The sequence below is a fragment of the Dendropsophus ebraccatus genome, chromosome 10 (assembly GCF_027789765.1).
Source record: "Dendropsophus ebraccatus isolate aDenEbr1 chromosome 10, aDenEbr1.pat, whole genome shotgun sequence".
Classification (NCBI taxonomy): domain Eukaryota; kingdom Metazoa; phylum Chordata; class Amphibia; order Anura; family Hylidae; genus Dendropsophus; species Dendropsophus ebraccatus.
This window is the reverse complement of record NC_091463.1, coordinates 97,845,200-97,868,591: the sequence shown is the minus strand read 5'-3', so window position 1 is coordinate 97,868,591 and position 23,392 is coordinate 97,845,200. Positions and strand designations below refer to the sequence as shown.

At 48.0% G+C, this 23,392-nt stretch overlaps 2 protein-coding genes across 2 annotated transcripts in view; one reads left to right on the top strand and one right to left on the bottom strand.

Annotated features, from left to right (window-relative positions):
* Positions 1 to 23,392, top strand: part of POF1B (POF1B actin binding protein) — a 482,431-nt gene that overhangs the window by 248,859 nt on the left and 210,180 nt on the right. The window lies entirely within an intron of this gene.
* The window catches only part of LOC138802406 (connector enhancer of kinase suppressor of ras 2-like), a 185,363-nt gene that overhangs the window by 117,521 nt on the left and 44,450 nt on the right, over positions 1 to 23,392 (bottom strand). Inside the window, exon 3 of the mRNA XM_069985668.1 lies at positions 4,070 to 4,272. Within this exon, the coding sequence (XP_069841769.1) occupies positions 4,070 to 4,272 (203 nt within the window). The remainder of the gene's footprint in view (positions 1 to 4,069; positions 4,273 to 23,392) is intronic.

Genomic DNA, 23,392 nt, shown 5'->3' with positions numbered 1-23,392 from the left:
CCTCACAGCCCTCCCACCCTGTCTACTCCCCTCCCCCAGCGCATCTGACAGTTCCACATCTACATCAGTATTTATTTACACATCAGACTGTTTCTCTACACAGCCAGAAAGGCTCTAAACCTGCTGCATTCATTCTCTGTCTGCTCCTCTGCCTGTGGCATTATTGAGCACAAGGCAGCAAGCTGTATCCAAACTATATATATATATATATATATATATATATATATATATATATATATATATATATATATATATATATACACACATCATAGGTGCTGGTCAGAGGTGGTGACATCACCCGGGGCTTAATCAAGATCCAGCCACACCCTCCTGAGGCTGCTGAGAATGATGTATTATCTCAGGAGAGAGGGAGGAGCCAGGGAGCTGGAGACAACACCACACTAACAATGAGAGGACTACACAACCTCCTGTCAGGGGTGACTCATGTAAAAACATGCTGAAGCCACAACCATTATTGATAACACTATATTAGTACGCTATAAGCTATATATATTTTGTGACACAGGAATATCCCTTTAAGCAGAGAGTAGAGGAATTGAGAGGAGAATGCAATTACTATGCATAACCATGTGGATTTACTGCGTGCGTCTTAGATGTTACATTGTTTATCCTTCAGCCTCATTTGCTGTCTGGGAAGTTGCTACATTGTAGCTGAGGCCGTTTCCCCTTCATGTTCCATTTCGGAGCCGTCACTTCTGGGATGGTGTGGCCCCGCCGGAGCTCGCTCTCTCCGCAATGATGTGGGAAGGGCATCCGTCTAATGGCATTGTGACTGTAATCAGAACGGACGGAACCAGGTCAGGCCGAGCGCCTGCGGCTGAGCCAACATGTCATCAGTGAGAGTCATGAATGCGTCCTCTCCAGCGTCCGCCGCGCTCCCATTCACATCGCTACCGATCAACCCCAGGAAATGGGCGACCAACTCACTTTATTATCTTCTTTTGAGGGAATTTATCGGCTTCAGGGGAAAAGAGTCGATCAGCGGATGATGAGAATGGGGACGTGCAGAAGCAGCTGCTCCAGTGACGGGTGGAGGACGTGGAGATCACAGAGAGATGGCAGCAACCATCAGCTGATGCAGAAGCCTCTGCCACATGGTCTCCATAACCCCATTAAAGGGCTACTCCACTAAAACATAACTTGTGATATGTTGCTGCCCATGGTGAGACTAACAATTCCTTCCATACTTGTTATCATCTATTATGTCTTCTTCCCCCAGTTCTCAGCTGCTGCTTTCTGCTGAAGACACAAAAATCTGTGTGTGAGCTTTTCTCTCTGTCTCCCCCTTCTTTCCTAGACAGATGATGTAATCAAGTCCCTGGCAGGCTTTATCTGTAGCTTCTCTGTAATGCTGGGAGGGTTGTTCTGAGGTCAAATTGCTGATGAAGTCAATGTGATCAACCCTCCCAGCATTACAAAGAAGCTACAATGCCAGGGACTTGTTTACATCAGCTGTCTCAGAAGGGAAGGGGAGGAGGGTGAGACATAGAGAAAAGCTCACATATAGATGTTTGTGTCTTCAGCAGAAAGCAGCAGCTCAGAAATGGGGAAAGGAGACTGAATAGATCATGGAAGGAATCGTTAGTCTCATCATGGGAAGCAAGATAACAAAAGTTACATTTGAGTGGAGTACCCCTATACATCTATGGGAATTACAGAAACAGCCAGTAGCTGCCAGGGGTCATCATTGTATGGTGAAAAGTTTTCAAACTTTCTCAGAAACTTTGTGACTTATTAGATCACCATCATTTTTCCTCTATTTCACAATCTCTGCTTGCTGTTAATGAAGGGAGAGACTTTTCTTTACATTCAGAGGCTGAAAACTCATCCTGCCCATATACTTCTCACAGCTGATGGTTTGTCACTAAACACAGCAGTAGCGCAGTGTCTTCTCTAGTTTGTTACAATGTATCAGTGCAGGTGACAAGAATTCTGAAGGATGAGCCTTTTACTATACCAAACTTCTGTAATGCCACCACATCTCCCACAATGCATTACAGCAGTCTATGCTCCGGGTAGATATAACTAATGCCCCTATTCCACAGGTTGTTTAGAGGAGCAAACGAGCGCTCTCAGCGCTCGTTTGCTCCTCGTTCCCCGCTCGCTGCCGCTGCTATTCAACGCGGCTGCAGCGAGCGGGTGAGTGCGGGAGGGGGCAGCAGGGAGCTGCGGGGGGGCTGCCCGGGGGATCGCTGATCGTCCGGGCAGCCCATAGGATATAGCAGCGTCTGCTGCCGATGCTCCTATTCAACGGAGCGACGGCAGCAGATCGCTGCTATATCAGTTGCTTGTTTTTCAACATGTTGAAAAACAAGCGACTGCAACGATCAGCCGACATGAACGATGTCGGCTGATCGTTGCACTCTATTCTACCGGACGATTATCGTCCGTAGCGGCCGATATCGGCCGAATACGAACGATAATCGTTCCGTGGAATAGGGCCTTTACACTGAAATGCGAGACATGCAGATAACCAGCAGAATAGTGAGTGCAGCTCTGAAGGTGACTGGTGCATAAGACATGATGTAAGGGTGGGTTCACACTGAGGAATTCTCGCGGACAAATTCCGCAGAATTCCATCAGCTGTACGCGCTCACTGATGCGCGCCTTTCCGCAGGCTCCATAGACACCATTCTATGGGCCGGCTGATTCCGCATTTCACATTCTTTCGGTGGAATGCGGAATCAGCCGGCCCATAGAATGGTGTCTATGGAGCTGGTGGAAAGGAGCGCGTCCGTGAGCGCGTACAGCCGACAGAATTCCGCGGAATTTATCCGCGAGAATTCCTCAGTGTGCACCCACCCTAACAGCAGAATAGTGTTTACAGCTCTGGAGAGGACTGGAGTATAAGACATGATGTAACAGCAGAATAGTGAGAGCAGCTCTGGATGTGGATAGAGTATAAGACACAATGTAACAGCAGAAAAGTGAATGCAGCTCTGGAGGTGGTGAAGGATAATACATGATGTAGCAGCAGAATAGTGAGTGCAGCTCTGGAGGTGGAGAAGGATAATACATAATGTAAGAGCAGAATAGTGAGTGTAGCTCTGGAGATGACTAGAGGATAAGACATTATGTAACAGCAGAATAGTGAGTGCAGCTCTGGAGGTGACTGGTGCATAACACATGATGTAACAGCAGAATAGTGAGAGCAGCTCTGGAGGTGACTGGTGCATAACACATGAGATAAAGCAATATAGTTTAAAGCCCCTATTACACGGGGCAACAGAGAGGAGCAAACAAGCGCTGTCATCACTCGCTTGATCCTCGTTCCCCTGATCGTTGCCTTCTAAAAACATTTCAATATACGTTTTTATTGAAGATTTTTCATAGTTTTTTAACAACAAACACAAAAAGTACCATAAGCAGATATTATGTTGGACAAAGTATAGTATAGGTCGGATAATAGTTCAAGCAGGGGACAGTGCATGAGCCCAGATCCATGGTTATATAGTCTAGTGACAGCATAGGTAGATGCCAATGTGACAGCATAGGTAGGTGCCAATGTGACAGCATAGGTAGATGCCAATGTGACAGCATAGGTAGATGCCAATGTGACAGCATAGGTAGATGCCAATGTGACAGCATAGGTAGATGCCAATGTGACAGCATAGGTAGATGCCAATGTGACAGCATAGGTAGATGCCAATGTGACAGCATAGGTACTGTAGATGCCAATGTGACAGCATAGGTAGGTGCCAATGTGACAGCATAGGTAGATGCCAATGTGACAGCATAGGTAGATGCCAAGGCAGGTTGCATTCTATTAAACAAGATGATTATCGTCTGTAAAGGCCGATATCAACAGAATACGGCCGATAATCGCCTCGTGCAATAGGGCCTTTAGAGTAATATCAATTCTTTAGTCTCCTCCTGTGATACATCAGTTCCATCTGCCATTTCATTATAATGTATAGGTGTTACCAGTCACATGACCCTGTGTAGTGACCAGGGGGCGGAGTCAGGCAACTATATGTCATTGTGTTATGGGGACAACAGCTGCAATTTGCTACAATGTATCAGTGACTGTGGGGAGCTCTGACCGTACCTGTCCAGCCAGGCTAACAGATTCTTGGCAGCACCGATCAGATCCACCACGGACGTAAGGAAGTCATTTGGCAGCCGTCTGGAGGCTCTCCCATCGTAGTGTCCGCTCCGCCTTCTACCCGTTATGAAGTTTTGCAGATTTTTGGCTGATGCGTTAAGTTTGTGAGAAAGTGTCCGTAGGTTCTCCGTCTCCAGGCCGTAATTCTGCAGAAAAAAGAGAAGCAAAGTCTCATTACCTCACAGGCAGCTGGAAATGTCATCAGGGTCATGTGACCTGGGCTCAGAGCGGTCTGTGGGGGACAAGGGGAAGGACTGGTTTGTGGGGGACAAGGGGAAGGATCGGTCTGTGGGGGACAAGGGGAAGGATCGGGCTCAGAACATGGGGTGGGGGACAAGGAGAAGGATCAGGCTCAGAACATAGGGTGGGGGACAAGGGGAAGGATCGGTCTATGGGGGACAAGGGGAAGGATCGGTCTGTGGGGGACAAGGGGAAGGATCGGTCTGTGGGGGACAAGGTGAAGGATCGGGCTCTGAACATGGGGTGGGGGACAAGGAGAAGGATCAGGCTCAGAACATGGGGTGGGGGACAAGGGGAAGGATCGGTCTATGGGAGACAAGGGGAAGGATCGGTCTGTGGGGGACAAGGGGAAGGATCGGGCTCAGAACATGGGGTGGGGGACAAGGGGAAGGATCGGTCTATGGGGGACAAGGGGAAGGATCGGTCTGTGGGGGAAAAGGGGAAGGATCGGGCTCTGAACATGGGGTGGGGGACAAGGGGAAGGATCAGGCTCAGAACATGGGGTGGGGGACAAGGGGAAGGATCGGTCTATGGGGGACAAGGGGAAGGATCGGTCTGTGGGGGAAAAGGGGAAGGATCGGGCTCTGAACATGGGGTGGGGGACAAGGGGAAGGATCAGGCTCAGAACATGGGGTGGGGGACAAGGGGAAGGATCGGTCTATGGGAGACAAGGGGAAGGATCGGTCTGTGGGGGACAAGGGGAAGGATCGGGCTCAGAACATGGGGTGGGGGACAAGGGGAAGGATCGGTCTATGGGGGACAAGGGGAAGGATCGGTCAGTGGGGGACAAGGGGAAGGATCGGGCTCTGAACATGGGGTGGGGGACAAGGGGAAGGATCAGGCTCAGAACATGGGGTGGGGGACAAGGGAAAGGATCGGTCTATGGGAGACAAGGGAAAGGATCGGTCTGTGGGGGACAAGGCGAAGGATCGGGCTCAGAACATGGGGTGGGGGACAAGGAGAAGGATCGGTCTATGGGGGACAAGGGGAAGGATCGGTCTGTGGGGGACAAGGGGAAGGATCGGGCTGAGAACATGGGGTGGGGGACAAGGGGAAGGATCGGTCTGTGGGGGACAAGAGGAAGGATCGGGCTCAGAACATGGGGTGGGGGGTCACCTGTTCAGGATTTTTTTTCAAATATTTCTATGATACTTTTCATATTTACATAAACAAACTTGGCTATTGTTCTGTTTACAAATACAACAGTACAATAAAGTGACCTCGTTCCCCAGTATAATCCTATAGTCAGACCCTATGGTGAGGTCCTGCTGCCTTATGTGCTGAAAGCCGTCACCACTAACTACATCAGTTACAGCTACATACACTATAGGGGCTGCACCAACAATATAAATGTACAGAATACACCCATACAACACACCTAAAGAGACAAAAAAGTACATAAAAGTAAAAAGAAAAATACCTTAAAAATTGTAATTAGAAAAAAAATGCGGTTACATGATTTAAAGAAAAAAAACAACTTCTCATACACTGATACCCTGGCCAACTAAAACTTTTCATATGTCTCTCTTACATATCAAATGTTTTGACAGTGTTCACTTAAACGGGTTGTCCAGCGAAAATCTTTTTCCTTCAAATCAACTGATGTCAGAAAGTAATTTACTTCTATTAAAAAAATCTCCAGTCTTTCCGTACTTATTAGCTGCTGTATGTCCTGCAGGAAGTGGTGTATTCTCTCCAGTCTGACACAGTGCTCTCTGCTGCCACCTCTGTCCATGTCAGGAACTGTCCAGAGCAGGAGAGGTTTTCTATGGGGATTCATAGAAAACTGAGACAGAGATGTCAGCAGAGAGCACTGTGTCAGACTGAAAATAAAACAACACTTCCTGTAGGACATACAGCAGTTGATAAGTACGGGAAGACTTGAGAAGTAAATTACAAATCTATATAACTTTCTGATATCAGTTGATGAGAAAGAAAAAGATTTTAGCTGAAGTGCCCCTTTAACTATAGATGTGTCAATGCAGCTCTGGATGTGGCTAGAGTATAAGGCATGATGTAACAGCAGAATAGTGAGTGCAGCTCTGGAGGTGATGGGAAGATAAGACATGAAGAACAACAGAATAGTCAGTGCAGCTCTGGAGGTGACTAGAGAATAAGGGAGTTGAACACAATAGTAACCATGATCTTTGCATCCTCTCTCTTTATGGCAAATCCAGGGGTTTGTGAATGGTTGTCCCGCGCTATACCCCTGCACCGGGTCCTGTCAGGATGAGTGTGAGATGATGTATTATCCTGCAGTGCAGCCGCTCGGACCTGGACACCACCACCGGCTCCTCCATCTCCCCCCATCTACCTGGACACCACCACCGGCTCCTCCATCTCCCCCCATCTCCCTGGACACCACCGCCGGCTCCTCCATCTCCCCCCATCTACCTGGACACCACCGCCGGCTCCTCCATCTCCCCCCATCTACCTGGACACCACCGCCGGCTCCTCCATCTCCCCCCATCTACCTGGACACCACCGCCGGCTCCTCCATCTCCCCCCATCTACCTGGACACCACCCCCGGCTCCTCCATCTTCCCCCATCTACCTGGACACCACCGCCGGCTCCTCCATCTCCCCCCATCTACCTGGACACCACCGCCGGCTCCTCCATCTCCCCCCATCTACCTGGACACCACCGCCGGCTCCTCCATCTCCCCCCATCTACCTGGACACCACCGCCGGCTCCTCCATCTCTCCCATCTCCCTGGACACCACCGCCGGCTCCTCCATCTCTCCCATCTCCCTGGACACCACCGCCGGCTCCTTCATCCCCCCCCCCATCTTCCTGGACACCACCGCCGGCTCCTTCATCCCCCCCCCATCTCCCTGGACACCACTACCGGCTCCTCCATCTCCCCTTATCTCCCTGGAAACCACCGCCGGCTCCTCCATCTCCCCCCATCTCCCTGGACACCACCGCCGGCTCCTTCATCCCCCCCCCATCTCCCTGGACACCACCGCCGGCTCCTTCATCTCCCCTTATCTCCATGGACACCACCACCGGCTCCTCCATCTCTCCCATCTCCCTGGACACCACCGCCAGCTCCTCCATCCCCCCCATCTCCCTGGACACCACCGCCGGCTCCTCCATCTCCCTTCATCGCCCTGGACACCTCCTCCATCTCCCCGGACACCACCGCCGGCTCCTCGATCTCCCTGGTCACCACAGCCGGCTCCACGATCTCCCTGAACACCACCGGCTCCTCCATCTCCCTTCATCGCCCTGGACACCTCCTCCATCTCCCTGGACACCACCGCTGGCTCCTCCATCTCCCTGGATACCACCTCCAGCTCCTCCATCTCCCTTCATCTCCCTGGACACCTCCTCCATCTCCCTGGACACCACCGCTGGCTCCTCCATCTCCCTGGACACCTCCTCCATCTCCCCCCATCTCCCTGGACACCACCGCCGGCTCCTCCACCCCCCCCCCCCCATTTCCCTGGACACCACCGCCGGCTCCTCCATCTCCCCCCATCTCCCTGGACACCACCGCCGGCTCCTCCATCTCCCCGGACACCACCGCTGGCTCCTCCATCTCCCTGGACACCTCCTCCATCTCCCCCCATTTCCCTGGACACCACCGCCGGCTCCTCCATCTCCCCCCATCTCCCTGGACACCACAGCCGGCTCCTCCATCTCCCCGGACACCACCGCCGGCTCCTCCATCTCCCTGGACACCACCGCCGGCTCCTCCACCCCTCATCTCCCTGACCCTCCGCTCCATCGGCTATGTCCATATACCTGGCCTCCTGTCACCTTACAGCTTCTTCTCCACAATTTATACCAACGACTGTGCAAAAGTGCTAAGAAGATGAAGACGTCATAAAATGGATTCTACATTTTAGTGCCGCAGTAAGACTGAAAATTCTGTAAAGAATTCCTGATGTCTGGAGCTCGGTGATGCTGGCCTGCTGAAAGGAGATCGGTAATGCCAGCCCGTTGGAAGGAGCTCGGTGATGCTGGCCTACTGGAGGGAGCTCGGTGATAGTGACCTGCTGAAAGGAGATCGGTAATGCCAGCCTGCTGGAAGGAGCTCGGTGATGCTGGCCTACTGGAGGGAGCTCGGTAATAGTGACCTGCTGAAAGGAAATTGTTAATGCCAGCCCACTGGAAGCAGCTCGGTGATGCCAGTCTGCTGGAAGGAGCTCGGTGATAGTGGCCAGCTGGAAGGAGCTTGTGATAGTGGCCTGTTGGAAGGAGCTCAGGGATGCCGCCCTACTGGAGGGAGCTCGGTGATGCTGGCCCGCTAAAGAGAATGTTTCAGTGCAGGTGATAGGTATCAGTCTGGAGTCCGGCGTTACAATGTATCAGTGCAGGTGACAGGTATCAGTCTAGAGTCCGGCGTTACAATGTATCAGTGCAGGTGACAGGTATCAGTTTGGAGTCCAGCGTTACAATGTATCAGTGCAGGTAATGGTATCAGTCTGGAGTCTGCCGTTACAATGTATCAGTGCAGGTAGAGGTATCAGTCTGGAGTCTGGTGTTACAATGTATCAGTGCAGGTAATGGTATCAGTCTGGAGTCTGGTGTTACAATGTATCAGTGCAGGTAATGGTATCAGTCTGGAGTCTGGCGTTACAATGTGTCAGTGCAGGTAATGGTATCAGTCTGGAGTGCGGCGTTACAATGTATCAGTGCAGGTAATGGTATCAGTCTGGAGTCTGGTGTTACAATGTATCAGTGCAGGTAATGGTATCAGTCTGGAGTCTGGTGTTACAATGTATCAGTGCAGGTAATGGTATCAGTCTGGAGTCCGGCGTTACAATGTATCAGTGCAGGTGACAGGTATCAGTTTGGAGTCCAGCGTTACAATGTGTCAGTGCAGGTATCAGTTTAGAGTCCAGCGTTACAATGTGTCAGTGTGTCTGTACAGTAATGGCCCCCAGAGCTGATCAGTTACTGGATGCTTTTTGCTATCTAGTCCATACAGAGTTAAAAGTCCCAATCAATGAGAAGCCAATGTGTTGCACAGCTGCGGTGTCGTCTCAGTGGGTTGTCGGGGGGGGGAGGCTTCTCGCCTGCAGGGTAATTACAGCTGATCAGCAGGAGACCTGAGCGCTGATCTGAGGTTCAGACGCTGAAATCACCGCAAGAAGCCATTTTACCAGGAACTGATGATTTCTCCTCTGTCTTTCATCCCTCCTGTCCTTACATTGTACTCGCTGTCATCAATAAGGAGAATTAGGCCGCGCTCCCTGGGGCCGCTCCCTCTCTCTATATTACACATTTACTGCATCTTCCAGCAAGCTTTCTATTAATGGGAACAGTAAAACGTGGCCTGACACCTCTCCGCCATAAATCACAAAGGTGCAAGTAATCTCCTATGTACAACTGACCACTAGGGGCGCTGTTCCACTGCAAGAAAATGTATGGATGTTATATATTCTTCAGAATAAGCACAGGAGCTCCTGACCTGTCCAGGCCGGACCCTGCAGCCGGAGAGTTAAAGGGGTCTTTCCCCCCAAAATTTTTTCTTTCAAATCAACTGATGCCAGAAAATGCCAGAGATGTGTACTTACTTCCATAAAAAATCTCCAGTCTTCCAGTACTTATGAGCTGCTGTATGTCCTGCAGGAAGTGATGTATTCTCTGACAGTGCTCTCTGCTGCCACCTCTGTCCATGTCAGGAACTGTCCAGAGCAGCAGCAAATCCCCATAAAAAACCTCTCCTGCTCGGTCCTGACATGGACAGAGGTGGCAGCAGAGAGCACTGTGTCAGATTGGAGAGAATACATCACTTCCTGCAGGACATACAGCCGCTGATAAGTACTGGAAGACTGGAGATTTTTTTAATAGAAGTAAATTACAAATCTCTGGCACTTTCTGGCACCAGTTGATTTGAAAGAAAAATCTTTTTGGTGAACCACCCCTTTATCAGGGAAGCAGCTGAGCTATGAATGCAGCTCTGGAGGCAGCTAGAATAATACTTGATATCTGAAGGGTTTATTAGAATCATCTGAAACTTTAGCTAGACTCCCCCGTATACAGCGCCACAGCCAGTGATGGACCGGAGACCTTCACAGCCGCACAGGATCAATAGCCACAAAGCAAAGGCCAATGAACGGCCATTGATTTCTGATGGGAAGTGAAGCTGAAGGACCCCAACAGGGAAAATCAAAGCTGTTTCCATTCGACCAACACGAGGTTCCGCTATTCCAGGAAAGTCATTAGCGTAAAACACAAGCGTCCGTCATGGCGACTATTGACCTGCAGTAAAACGAACGACTCCGACGTCCCCCATACGAGTCACATTCAGATCTGACTGTGAAAAAGAGACGGAGCCGCTTGCTCTGACGTCCCCTCCGGTCATCCGACCCAGCAAAATCACAATACAGAACGGATACAGGGAGCCTCAGTGATCGATACTTAACATCACAATACAGAACAGATACATGGAGCCTCAGTGATCGATATATAACAACACATAACTGATACATGGAGCCTCAGTGATCGATACTTAACATCACAATACAGAACGGATACATGGAGCCTCAGTGATCGATACGTAACATGACATAACTGATACATGGAGCCTCAGTGATCGATATATAACAACACATAACTGATACATGGAGCCTCAGTGATCGATACGTAACATCACAATACAGAACGGATACATGGAGCCTCAGTGATCGATATATAACAACACATAACTGATACATGGAGCCTCAGTGATCAATACGTAACATCACATAACTGATACATGGAGCCTCAGTGATCGATATATAACAACACATAACTGATACATGGAGCCTCAGTGATCGATATATAATAACACATAACTGATACATGGAGCCTCAGTGATCGATACGTAACATCACAATACATAACGGGTACAGGGAGCCTCAGTGATCGATACGTAACATCACAATACATAACGGGTACAGGGAGCCTCAGTGATCGATATATAACAACACATAACTGATACATGGAGCCTCAGTGGTCGATACGTAACATGACATAACGGATACATGGAGCCTCAGTGATCGATATATAACATCACATAACTGATACATGGAGCCTCAGTGATCGATACGTAACATCACATAACCGATACATGGAGCCTCAGTGATCGATATATAACAACACATAACTGATACATGGAGCCTCAGTGATCGATACGTAACATGACATAACGGATACATGGAGCCTCAGTGATCGATATATAACAACACATAACTGATACATGGAGCCTCAGTGGTCGATACGTAACATGACATAACGGATACATGGAGCCTCAGTGATCGATATATAACATCACATAACTGATACATGGAGCCTCAGTGATCGATACGTAACATCACAATACATAACGGGTACAGGGAGCCTCAGTGATCGATATATAACAACACATAACTGATACATGGAGCCTCAGTGATCGATATATAATAACACATAACTGATACATGGAGCCTCAGTGATCGATACGTAACATCACAATACATAACGGGTACAGGGAGCCTCAGTGATCGATACGTAACATCACAATACATAACGGGTACAGGGAGCCTCAGTGATCGATATATAACAACACATAACTGATACATGGAGCCTCAGTGGTCGATACGTAACATGACATAACGGATACATGGAGCCTCAGTGATCGATATATAACATCACATAACTGATACATGGAGCCTCAGTGATCGATACGTAACATCACAATACATAACGGGTACAGGGAGCCTCAGTGATCGATATGTAACATCACAATACATAACGGGTACATGGAGCCTCAGTAATCGATACGTAACATCACAATACAGAACGGATACATGGAGCCTCAGTGATCGATATATAACAACACATAACTGATACATGGAGCCTCAGTGATCAATACGTAACATCACATAACTGATACATGGAGCCTCAGTGATCAATATGTAACATCACAATACAGAACGGATACATGGAGCCTCAGTGATCGATACGTAACATCACATAACTGATACATGGAGCCTCAGTGATCGATATATAATAACACATAACTGATACATGGAGCCTCAGTGATCAATATATAACAACACATAACTGATACATGGAGCCTCAGTGATCGATTTGATATATAACATCACATAACCGATACATGGAACCTCAGTGATTGATATATAACAACACATAACTGATACATGGAACCTCAGTGATTGATAAGTATCTATTGTATCTAAGTGCTCTGAGGATTCTCTGCCCTATGATATCTTTATATATACTTATAACTTTTATGAGTGTCTGATAATCCAGAATCTCCAATAGTCTAGCAGTGATGCCAGATTAAAGGACTTTTACTGTACAATGGGCATTTATTTAATAAATGTCTTCAGTCTGGGACAATGAAGGTGGGAGAGGAAGAGTTATATACGCAGCTAGGACGATGGGGTCTTCTGTATCCGGGTAAAGGGAATGTCTGATGTCCAGGCCTGAGAGAGATCATGCAGCTACCCAGCTCTAATAAATGTTTTCAATATCCAGCCCAGACCAGGACCCAATGTCAAGCTACAAAACAGTCCTCCATGTGTAACCGAGCCCAAGGTCCAGTAAAACAACAAGGCTCTTAGGTCCAGCCGACTACATGTTCCGCCATGTCCACAGGAAGTCTTCAATGCTGAGCCCAGACCAAGGTCTTCTGAATGTAACCTAAACTACATCCCTATGCTGAGCCCAGACCAAGGTCTTCTGAATGTAACCTAAACTATGTCCCTATGCTGAGCCCAGACCAAGGTCTTCTGAATGTAGCCTAAACTATGTCCCAATGCTGAGCCCAGACCAAGGTCTTCTGAATGTAGCCTAAACTACATCCCTATGCTGAGCCCAGACCAAGGTCTTCTGAATGTAACCTAAACTACATCCCTATGCTGAGCCCAGACCAAGGTCTTCTGAATGTAACCTAAACTACATCCCTATGCTGAGCCCAGACCAAGGTCTTCTGAATGTAACCTAAACTACATCCCTATGCTGAGCCCAGACCAAGGTCTTCTGAATGTAACCTAAACCACGTCCCTATACTGAGCCCAGACCAAGGTCTTCCCAATGTAACCTAAACTAAATCCCTATGCTGAGCCCAGACCAAGGTCTTCTGAATGTAACCTAAACTACATCCCTATGCTGAGCCCAGACCAAGGTCTTCTGAATGTAACCTAAACTACATCCCTATGCTAAAAATGAGAACATAGTTTTGCCTCTTTATAAATCACTGGTCAGACCACATATGGAATACTGTGTACAGCACCGGGAGCCTGTATATAAGAAGGACACAGCTGAACTGGAGCGGGTGCAGAGGAGGGCAACAAAGGTCATTAAGGGAATGGGGGGGTTACAGGACCAGGACAGGTTATCACGCTTCGGGTTATTTACGCTAGAAAAAAGACGTCTTAGAGGCGATCTGATCACAATGTACAAATATATGAATGGACAGTACAGAGATCTTTGTAGTGATCTCCTTACTCCTAGGTCTGTAACCATGACAAGGGGGCATCCTCTACGTCTAGAGGAAAGAAGATTTCACCATCAGCACAGACGCGGGTTCTTTACTGTACGAGCGGTAAGACTGTGGAACTCTCTGCCACATGATGCTGTTACGGCCGATTCATTATATAAGTAAAGGGAGGCCTGGATGCTTTTCTTGAACAATATAATATTACAAGTTATGGGATTTCCGGTGATACGTTGATCCAGGGATTATGCTGGTCGCCATTGTAGTCGGGAAGGAGTTTTCTCCCTGTGGTGGAGTGATTGTCGTCTGCCTCATAGGGTTTTTGCCTTCCTGGATCAACACAGTAGGGTTTCCCAAGGTTGAACCTGATGGACTCTTGTCTTCTTTCAACCTTATTTACTATATCAGGCTATGTTCACACTACGTAAAAGTACGGCCGATGGCAACAACGGCCATACTTTTGCCGCGGTGGAACAATGCCTTACTTTCAATGGGATCCCGGCCGGATCGTACACGCTCTCCTATATGTAGATGAGATGAGGGTATCCTATATGTAGCTGAGATGGGGGTCTCCTATACGTAGATGAGAAGGGGATTTCCCTAAGAAGCTAAGATGGGGGCCTCCTATGTGTAGCTGAGATGGGGGTCTCCTATGTGTAGCTGAGATGGGGGCCTCCTATGTGTAGCTGAGATGGGGGCCTCCTATGTGTAGCTGAGATGGGGGTCTCCCCTGTGTAGATGAGATGGGGGCTGGGTCTCTCCTGTGTAGTTGAGATGGGGGTCTCCTCTGTTTAGATGAGATGGGGGTCCCCCCTGTGTAGCTGAAATGGGGGTCCCCCCTGTGTAGCTGAAATGGGGGTCCCCCCTGTGTAGCTGAGATGGGGGTCTTCTCTGTGTAGCTGAGATTGGGGTCTCCTCTGTGTGAATGAGATGGGGTTCTTCTCTGTGTAGATGAGATGGGGGCCTCCTATGTGTAGCTGAGATGGGGGTCTCCCCTGTGTAGATGAGATGGGGGCTGGGTCTCTCCTGTGTAGCTGAGATGGGGGTCTCCTCTGTTTAGATGAGATGGGGGTCCCCCCTGTGTAGCTGAGATGGGGGTCCCCCCTGTGTAGCTGAGATGGGGGTCTTCTCTGTGTAGCTGAGATGGGGGTCTCCTCTGTTTAGATGAGATGGGGGTCCCCCCTGTGTAGCTGAGATGGGGGTCCCCCCTGTGTAGCTGAGATGGGGGTCTTCTCTGTGTAGCTGAGATGGGGGTCTCCTCTGTGTGAATGAGATGGGGTTCTTCTCTGTGTAGATGAGATGGGGGTCCCCCCTGTGTAGCTGAGATGGGGGTCTTCTCTGTGTAGCTGAGATGGGGGTCTCCTCTGTGTGAATGAGATGGGGTTCTTCTCTGTGTAGATGAGATGGGGGTCCCCCCTGTGTAGATGAGATGGGGGTCTCCACTGTATAGATGAGATGGGGGTCTCCCCTCTGTAGCAGTGACGGGGGTCTCCCATGCCCAGACCTGACCAGTGTCTCCCCTTCCCCCGGCCATGCTGTCACTTCCACACATAGCTATCATGTAGTGATTGTACTGCAGGAGCCATGAAGACGTCTTGCAGGATAGCAGAGCGCTGCTTGTGTCTGTCACAGCCCCGAGGAGCCTTCACAAAACATCAGACAAGTTCTTATTATTAAATGAAGAAAAAAGCACATTTGGATCCCGGGGCAAGAGAGAAGTGATTGAGTGTTCATCCATCAGCGCCGCCGACACCGCTGGATTTATGGGAGAAGTCTTGTTAGCTGCAAAAACAGATCAATCTCCCACAACCTCCAGAGATCCACACAAGACGACTCAATTGACCCAATTTACTGGAAGATGGAAGTGAGCGTCTGCATCCCCTTCCCCGAAGCCCCCGCCGCTGCCCTGTGACATTGAGGCTGCTGCCCCGTCTGTTATTACATCACCGTCTCCAGCAATAACCGATAATCTCTATTTGTATCCAGTTGTGCCTGTCTGTGGGGCCTCGCTGTCACCTCCTGCTGGTTACTGTCGGTATTAATCAAACATCTAATATGGCTGAAGGTGACACAGCCCTGGCGACTCCGCAGAGATGGCACCATGAAGAAGATGAGTAGATGGCGCCTGGTGTTGCCGTACATACAGCTGAGCATCAGCGCCTATAATACTTCCATCTTCTGGACATCTTTGTTTTCTGTTAAATAAGAAGTAAAATGACACTAAGCAGGGGTGTTACCTACAGATGGCTGGACCAATAGGAAAGAAGAACTCCCTTTTCTTAAAGGGGTATTCCAGTCAAACATAACTTTTGATATGTTGCTGCCCATGGTCAGACTAGCGTTTCCTTCTATACTTTTTATTAGCTATTTAGTCTCCTTCCCCCAGTTCTCAGCTGCTGCTTTCTGCTGTGTGCGAGCTTTTCTCTCTGTCTGCCCCTCCTTCCTTCTGAGACAGCTGATGTAAATAAGTCTCTGGCAGGCTGTATCTGCAACATTGTAGCTTTTTTGTATTGCTGGGAGAGATAATCTGAGGTTGCTGATGAACTCACCATGACCTGCCTCATAGCCCTGGCCTGTGACAACACTACAGGAGCTCTGCTATGTCAGATTGCTGCTACTTACAGAACTGGGCTTCACCAATTGCAGTCGCCTTTACTGGGTCCTAACTGGGGCTCCCAGTACTCAGATACCCCCAGGACTTACAGCAGAGCCCAACAGTATGACAAACAAGCAAATCACACAGGTGACAAATGGAATAATAGCAACTTTCCAATAGATAACAGAACAGAACGAGGGAACAGATAAATAGATAACAAAAACAAGAACAAATACAAGGAATGGCCCTGTGCTTGCTGTCCCTCCTTATACATATTCCCTGAAATATCAACTATTATCCAACTAAACATCCCTGTCCCTGTATATTCCCAAAGGAGAGGTTATCTATGGGGATTTGCTGCTGCTCTGGACAGTTCCTGACATGGACAGAGGTGGCAGCAGAGAACACTGTGTCATACTGGAAAGAATACACTACTTCCTGCAGGACATACAGCAGCTGATAAGTACTGGAGGACTGGAGATTTTTAAATAGAAGTAAATTCCAAATCTGTATAACTTTCTGACACCAGTTGATCTGAAAAGTTTTTGCAGTACCATTTTAAGACTTGCGTGAAGACAAACTGAGGATAAGTATAGAATCAATTTCCAAATACAAAACCAGAATAATAGAGCCAAGAAGCAGGAAAGATGTAAGGAAACTGGAACAAGGCAAGAACAGGATACTACAAAACACAAGAAATACTGGATTTAAACAAACAATTTGTAACTATAATCCGTACAGAACTGCACAGGCCAGGGACCAATAAGAACTCCACTCCTAAGCAATCCTGGGCTGGCGGTCAAGATTACCTGATCCAGAGCAATGGATCAGCTGTGGGACAGTCGCATAGTAACTGCAGAATAGTGGGGGGATTCCTGCTGTGGTAACACTGGTCCCCCGGGGACAGGACAGGGCCCCAGCCGGGGGTGTACATAGAGGAGAGGGGATCCGTCCTGTCTAATGGTGCCCGGCTTTAGCTGCAGCTCACTGACCTCGCTCCCCTCACATATACATCCAGAGTTTTACAATCTGATTAAAAACGAGATTGTATTTCATCGCCATTTTAGTTCCATTTCTGTTTTCTTCTTTTATTTCGGGAATCAATCGGGGCTGATTACCAGGCGGCGCGGCTCAGCTCCTGGTTAAATAGACGTAATGATTCATCTGCTCTAAGCCCAGCGCCTAAATATGAGGGAATCAATATTTCATTTGCTGACGCTCGGCCGCGCTATCTCACCGCTCGGCCCCGGAGTTCTGTGCTGGCAAAGCAGAAATCTTATTCAAATAGAAATGACTGGTATTCATCAATGATTATATTCACAAAGACGACTGGAAATTGACCCCGGCACTTTACTCCAGCTGATGTGTATGAGACGCCGAGAGCAGCTGCCCTGACGTCACCGGGAATGCCTGTCATATCAGTGTATATACAGAGCCCCGCCAGATGGAGAGTCCTGCTACCAGTGCCTGATCATATACCGCCATATAATAGGATAGTACTTATACTGTTATACATAGTGGTCAGTGCTATAGTAGTTATATTCCTGTATATAGGGGGCAGTATTATAGTAGTTATATTCCTGTATATAGGAGCAGTATTATAGTAGGTATATTCCTGTATATAGGAGCAGTATTATAGTAGTTATATTCCTGTATATAGGAGCAGTATTATAGTAGTTATATTCCTGTATATAGGAGCGGTATTATAGTAGTTATATTCTTGTATATAGGAGCAGTATTATAGTAGTTATATTCCTGTATATAGGAGCAGTATTATAGTAGTTATATCCCTGTATATAGGAGCAGTATTATACTAGTTATATTCCTGTATATAGGAGCAATATTATAGTAGTTATATCCCTGTATATAGGAGCAGTATTATAGTAGTATATCCCTGTATATAGGAGCAGAATTATAATAGTTATATTCTTGTATATTGCAGCAGTATTATAGTAGTTATATTCCTGTATATAGGAGCAGTATTATAGTAGTTATATCCCTGTATATAGGAGCAGTATTATAGTAATTATATTCTTGTATATAGGAGCAGTATTATAGTAGTTATATTCCTGTATATAGGGAGCAGTATTATAGTAGTTATATTCCTGTATATAGGAGCAGTATTATAGTAGTTCTATTCCTGTATATAGGAGCAGTATTATAGTAGTTCTATTCCTGTATATAGGGGGCAGTATTATAGTAGTTCTATTCCTGTATATAGGAGCAGTATTATAGTAGTTATAGTCCTGTATATAGGAGCAGTATTATAGTATTTATATTCCTGTATATAGGAGCAGTATTATAGTAGTTATATTCCTGTATATAGGAGCAGTATTATAGTGGTTATATTCCTGTATATAGGAGCAGTATTATAGTAGTTATATTCCTGTATATAGGAGCAGTATTATAGTAGTATATCCCTGTATATAGGAGCAGAATTATAGTAGTTACATTCTTGTATATTGCAGCATTATTATAGTAGTTATATTCCTGAATATAGGAGCAGTATTATAGTAGTTATATTCCTGTATATAGGGAGCAGTATTATAGTAGTTATATTCCTGTATGTAGGAGCAGTATTATAGTAGTTATATTCCTGTATATAGGAGCAGTATATTATAGTTAGTGGCGGGTTAATGAATATATTTGTACCCGTTTCCCGGGCTGGCTGATTGTAGAACATTTGCATACATCCTGCATCATCATGTTGTACGGGTTTGGTGTCTGTGTAATCAGTGTGAGATTTAGCGGCAATCATTAGGATCCTGTTATTACCTGTCATGGCGGTACCTTTTGTAATCACACTTTATCTCTTTAATTAGCCCTTTTTATAAATGAGTATAATTAATAGTAGATCGGATGCTGATAATGGAGCAATGAACCCAATAACCGCTCTATTGATCGCCCACATGTTTATAAAAGAGGGGAAATAAATACAAATACTTCAAAGGGCGGCTGAGATGCATCTATGATGGGGAGACGTATCTGAGACAAGATGACTCGGCTACATGAGCTACATCCTGTAACACTTCAGGTTTATCGAACTCTCAGGATTTTTTAGCTCAGAGTCACTTGGACTTTGTTCACACAGTGATGATTATTTTCCCTGCTAAATACTGATCCTGAGTGAGAATAGAGGCCCAGTGTAGGAAACAAGGAATGGCTGGAAAACTAACTGCAAGGTGAGCTGCCCTTGTATATTCCATAGGAGAATCCTCCAGCGACTTTGTTTACCGCTGGAAGCCATCTTGTTGGGCTCGGTATCTTGATGTGACTTGTCAGAGTGATGTCTGAGGATGGTAATAATAATGATATGTCAGAAATGAACGGTCTCTGCCGGCCACACATCAATCCTCCATAGTGACAGGTGAATTACCTATTGGGGCCGCGGCCGTGTTACTCTGGGGTCAGTGCTGAGCATTCAGACTAATGCGGCTCCATCAGCCGGACAGAAAACTATTATTACAGTCCCGGCAGCCGGAGAGGAATCACACTGCCCAATATCTGCCATAAAACAATGCGGCCTCCCCTCCATCGGGTTACATGATTTGTCGCCATGTAATGATGATAAATCACATTGGAAATCCTTCCTCTTACGTCTTTTATTGATCACAAATTGTATTGTGTTTTCTGTGTGGACTCCAGTCACATCCAGAGCTGTATTCACTTTACATGTGAATACATGGATGACTATTGTTAAGGATTTCAGCAAATTTCTTTATCTGAAAATGAGATCAAGAGACAGGACCCCATAGCCCTGTGATGTGTCCCCCCAGACCCCATAGCCCTGTCATGTGTCCCCCCAGACCCTCTAGCCCTGTAATGTGTCCCCCCAGACCCCATAGCCCTGTCATGTGTCCCCCCGGACCCCATAGCCCTGTCATGTGTCCCCCCCAGATCCCATAGCCCTGTGATGTGTCCCCCCAGACCCTCTAGCCCTGTAATGTGTCCCCCCAGACCCCAGAGCCCTGTGATGTGTTCCCCGGACCCTATAGCCCTGTGATGTGTCCCCCCTGATCCCCATAGCCCTTTGATGTGTCCCCCCGGACTCCATGATTCTGTGATGTGTCTCCCTGGACCCCGTAGCTCTGTGAAGTGTCCCCTCCGGACCTCATAGCCCTGTGATGTGTCCCCTCCGGACCCCGTAGTCCTGTGATGTGTCCCCCCGGACCCCATAGCCCTGTGATGTGTCCCCTCCGGACCCCGTAGCCCTGTGATGTGTCCCCCCCAGACCCCATAGCCCTGTGATGTGTCCCCCTGATCCCCATAGCCCTGTTATATGTCCCCCCCAGACCCCATAGCCCTGTGATGTGTCCCCCCAGACCCCATAGCCCTGTGATGTGTCCCCCATGATCCCCATAGCCCTGTTATATGTCCCCCCCAGACCCCATAGCCCTGTGATGTGTCCCCCCTGATCCCCATAGCCCTGTTATATGTCCCCCCCAGACCCCATAGCCCTGTGATGTGTCCCCCTGAACCCCATAGCCCTGTGATGTGTCCCCCCAGACCCCATAGCCCTGTGATGTGTCCCCCCAGACCCCATAGCCCTGTGATGCCCCCTGTAGATCCCATAAGGTGATGGGTGCAGTCTCCATGGATGGGACTTGTTTCTCCTGCAAATTCCATAGATGATTGGATGAGATCTGGGGAATCAGGAGGACGAGTCGCCATCTTGATCTCTGTGTCACGTTCCTCATCCCTGGGCAATGTCTGCAGTGCGGCCCCCCAGGGCATTATCCTGATGGCCGCTGCTATTAGGGGGTCCCTCTGCCATGAAGGTAGGTGGTCAGTGTCACAGTAACCTCCACATGATGCCAGGACGCAAGGTCTCATCACACTGCTCCCCGCCATCTTGTCCTCTTCCCATAAGGCATCCTGGTGCCATCTCTTCCCCAGGTAAGTGACGCACCCGGCCGTCAACATGATGGAGAACGTGACCCATCAGACCAGACGTCTGTTCCATAGCTCCAGTCCTGATGACCATTGTAGACACTATCGGGGGGTGGACAGGGGTCACATGACCGCTCTGTGGGGTCCTATACACAGCGAGCTGCCATGTCCAGTACTGGGTAAACAAGCTGCTCCATGGTCACACCAACTTGCTGGTTGCATTACATAGAAGAACATCTATCTCCTGTATCTGGTAGCAGCCATAGCGGTGAGGCTGTAGGTGAGCGGTGTCAGCACATGGCGGTGTGAGCTGCGCTGCAGACACTATTAATTACATCCGTCTAAGGACACCACAGCGGGGACCAGAGAGGCGTCCGGGGCCGCGGAGCTGGAAGCGCTCCCCTGACTATCATCTATACCACTGACACTAATGTTTTATCGCCTAGAGATGTGACCTGTGACCTCACTGTAATACAGGGAAGAGTGATGGTGTCAGTGGTGACAATCTATATTATGTGACTATTATAAATATTACATGTGCTGATTCTGGGAAATCTCACAACGGCTGTAAACTGTGAGAGGAAGACGACAACATGGCCGATTAATGAGTGAGTAATGGCCGTAGGGAAAGATGTACACACTGCGAAGCTCTCACCAGCCTCAGGGATCCAGGCTATATATAATCTACAGGCTGCAAATCCCTCCTGTACTCATCCTGAATTATATCAGAGCTGCACTCACTATTCTGCCGGTGGGGTCACTGTGTACTTACATTACATTACTGATCCTGAGTTACATCCTGTATTATACTGCGGAGCTGCACTCACTATTCTGCTGGTGGGGTCACTGTGTACATACATTACATTACTGATCCTGAGTTACATCCTGTATTATACCCCAGAGCTGCACTCACTATTTTACTGGAGCGGTCGGTCACTGTGTACATACATTACCTTACTGATCCTGAGTTACATCCTGTATTATACTCCAAAACTGCACTCAGTATTCTGCTGGTGGGGTCACTGTGTACATACATTACATTACTGATCCTGAGTTACATCCTGTATTATACCCCAGAGCTGCACTCACTATTCTGCTGGTGGGGTCACTGTGTACATACATTACTGATCCTGAGTTACATCCTGTATTATACCCCAGAGCTGCCCTCACTATTCTGCTGGTGGGGTCACTGTGTACATACATTACATTACTGATCCTGAGTTACATCCTGTATTATACTCCAGAGCTGCACTCACTATTCTGCTGGTGCGGTCACTGTGTACATACATTATATTACTGATCCTGTACTGATCCTGAATAGTATCACATCCTATACTTCAGAGCTGCACTCAGCTATCAGACAGCTTTACTATGGGAAGAGACTGCCCTGGAGTCAGCAGCTATGAGACAGCTTTACTATGGGAAGAGATTGCCCTGGAGTCAGCAGCTATGAGACAGCTTTACTATAAGAAAAGACTGCTTTGGAGTCAGCAGTTATGAGACAGCTTTACTATAAGAAGAGACTGCTCTAGAGTCAGCAGCTATGAGAAAGCTTTACTATAGGAAGAGACTGCTCTAGAGTCAGCAGCTATGAGACAACTTTCTATGGGCTGGAGATCTCTTTAAGTTAATAAAGGATTCACAAGTTAAGTCTCCCACTAAGTCCACAGAAAGTAGCGAGTGGGGAACGCTCCGGAGCCGAGGGCATAAACAGATTAATCTAAGCCATAGAGATGTCACTAAACCTGGAAGCCCCTGAAGACCTGACCGCGGCCGGAGCGGCCACTAATGGGATTAGCGCTTCATGGCCGTGTTAGGAGCAGATCTATTCCTAATACATGGAGACTGAGATTTATTGGCCGTGAAATCCGCTTTCTCTGGACGGAGTTGCTCTAATTACAGGGTTACATCTCTGGATCAATAATTCAGCCAATGTCACAACGTCCAAGGGTCAGTAAGTAAATGTGACGGTAATGACCACCAAGCCCCCGAGGGTCATGTGAGGTGTAATGGTCGGGGATGAGGAGGAGGGACGTAACCAGCATAACCAGTGCCCTTCATCACTGGTGGGATGGGATACACCCTTGTCTCTAAGGGCCC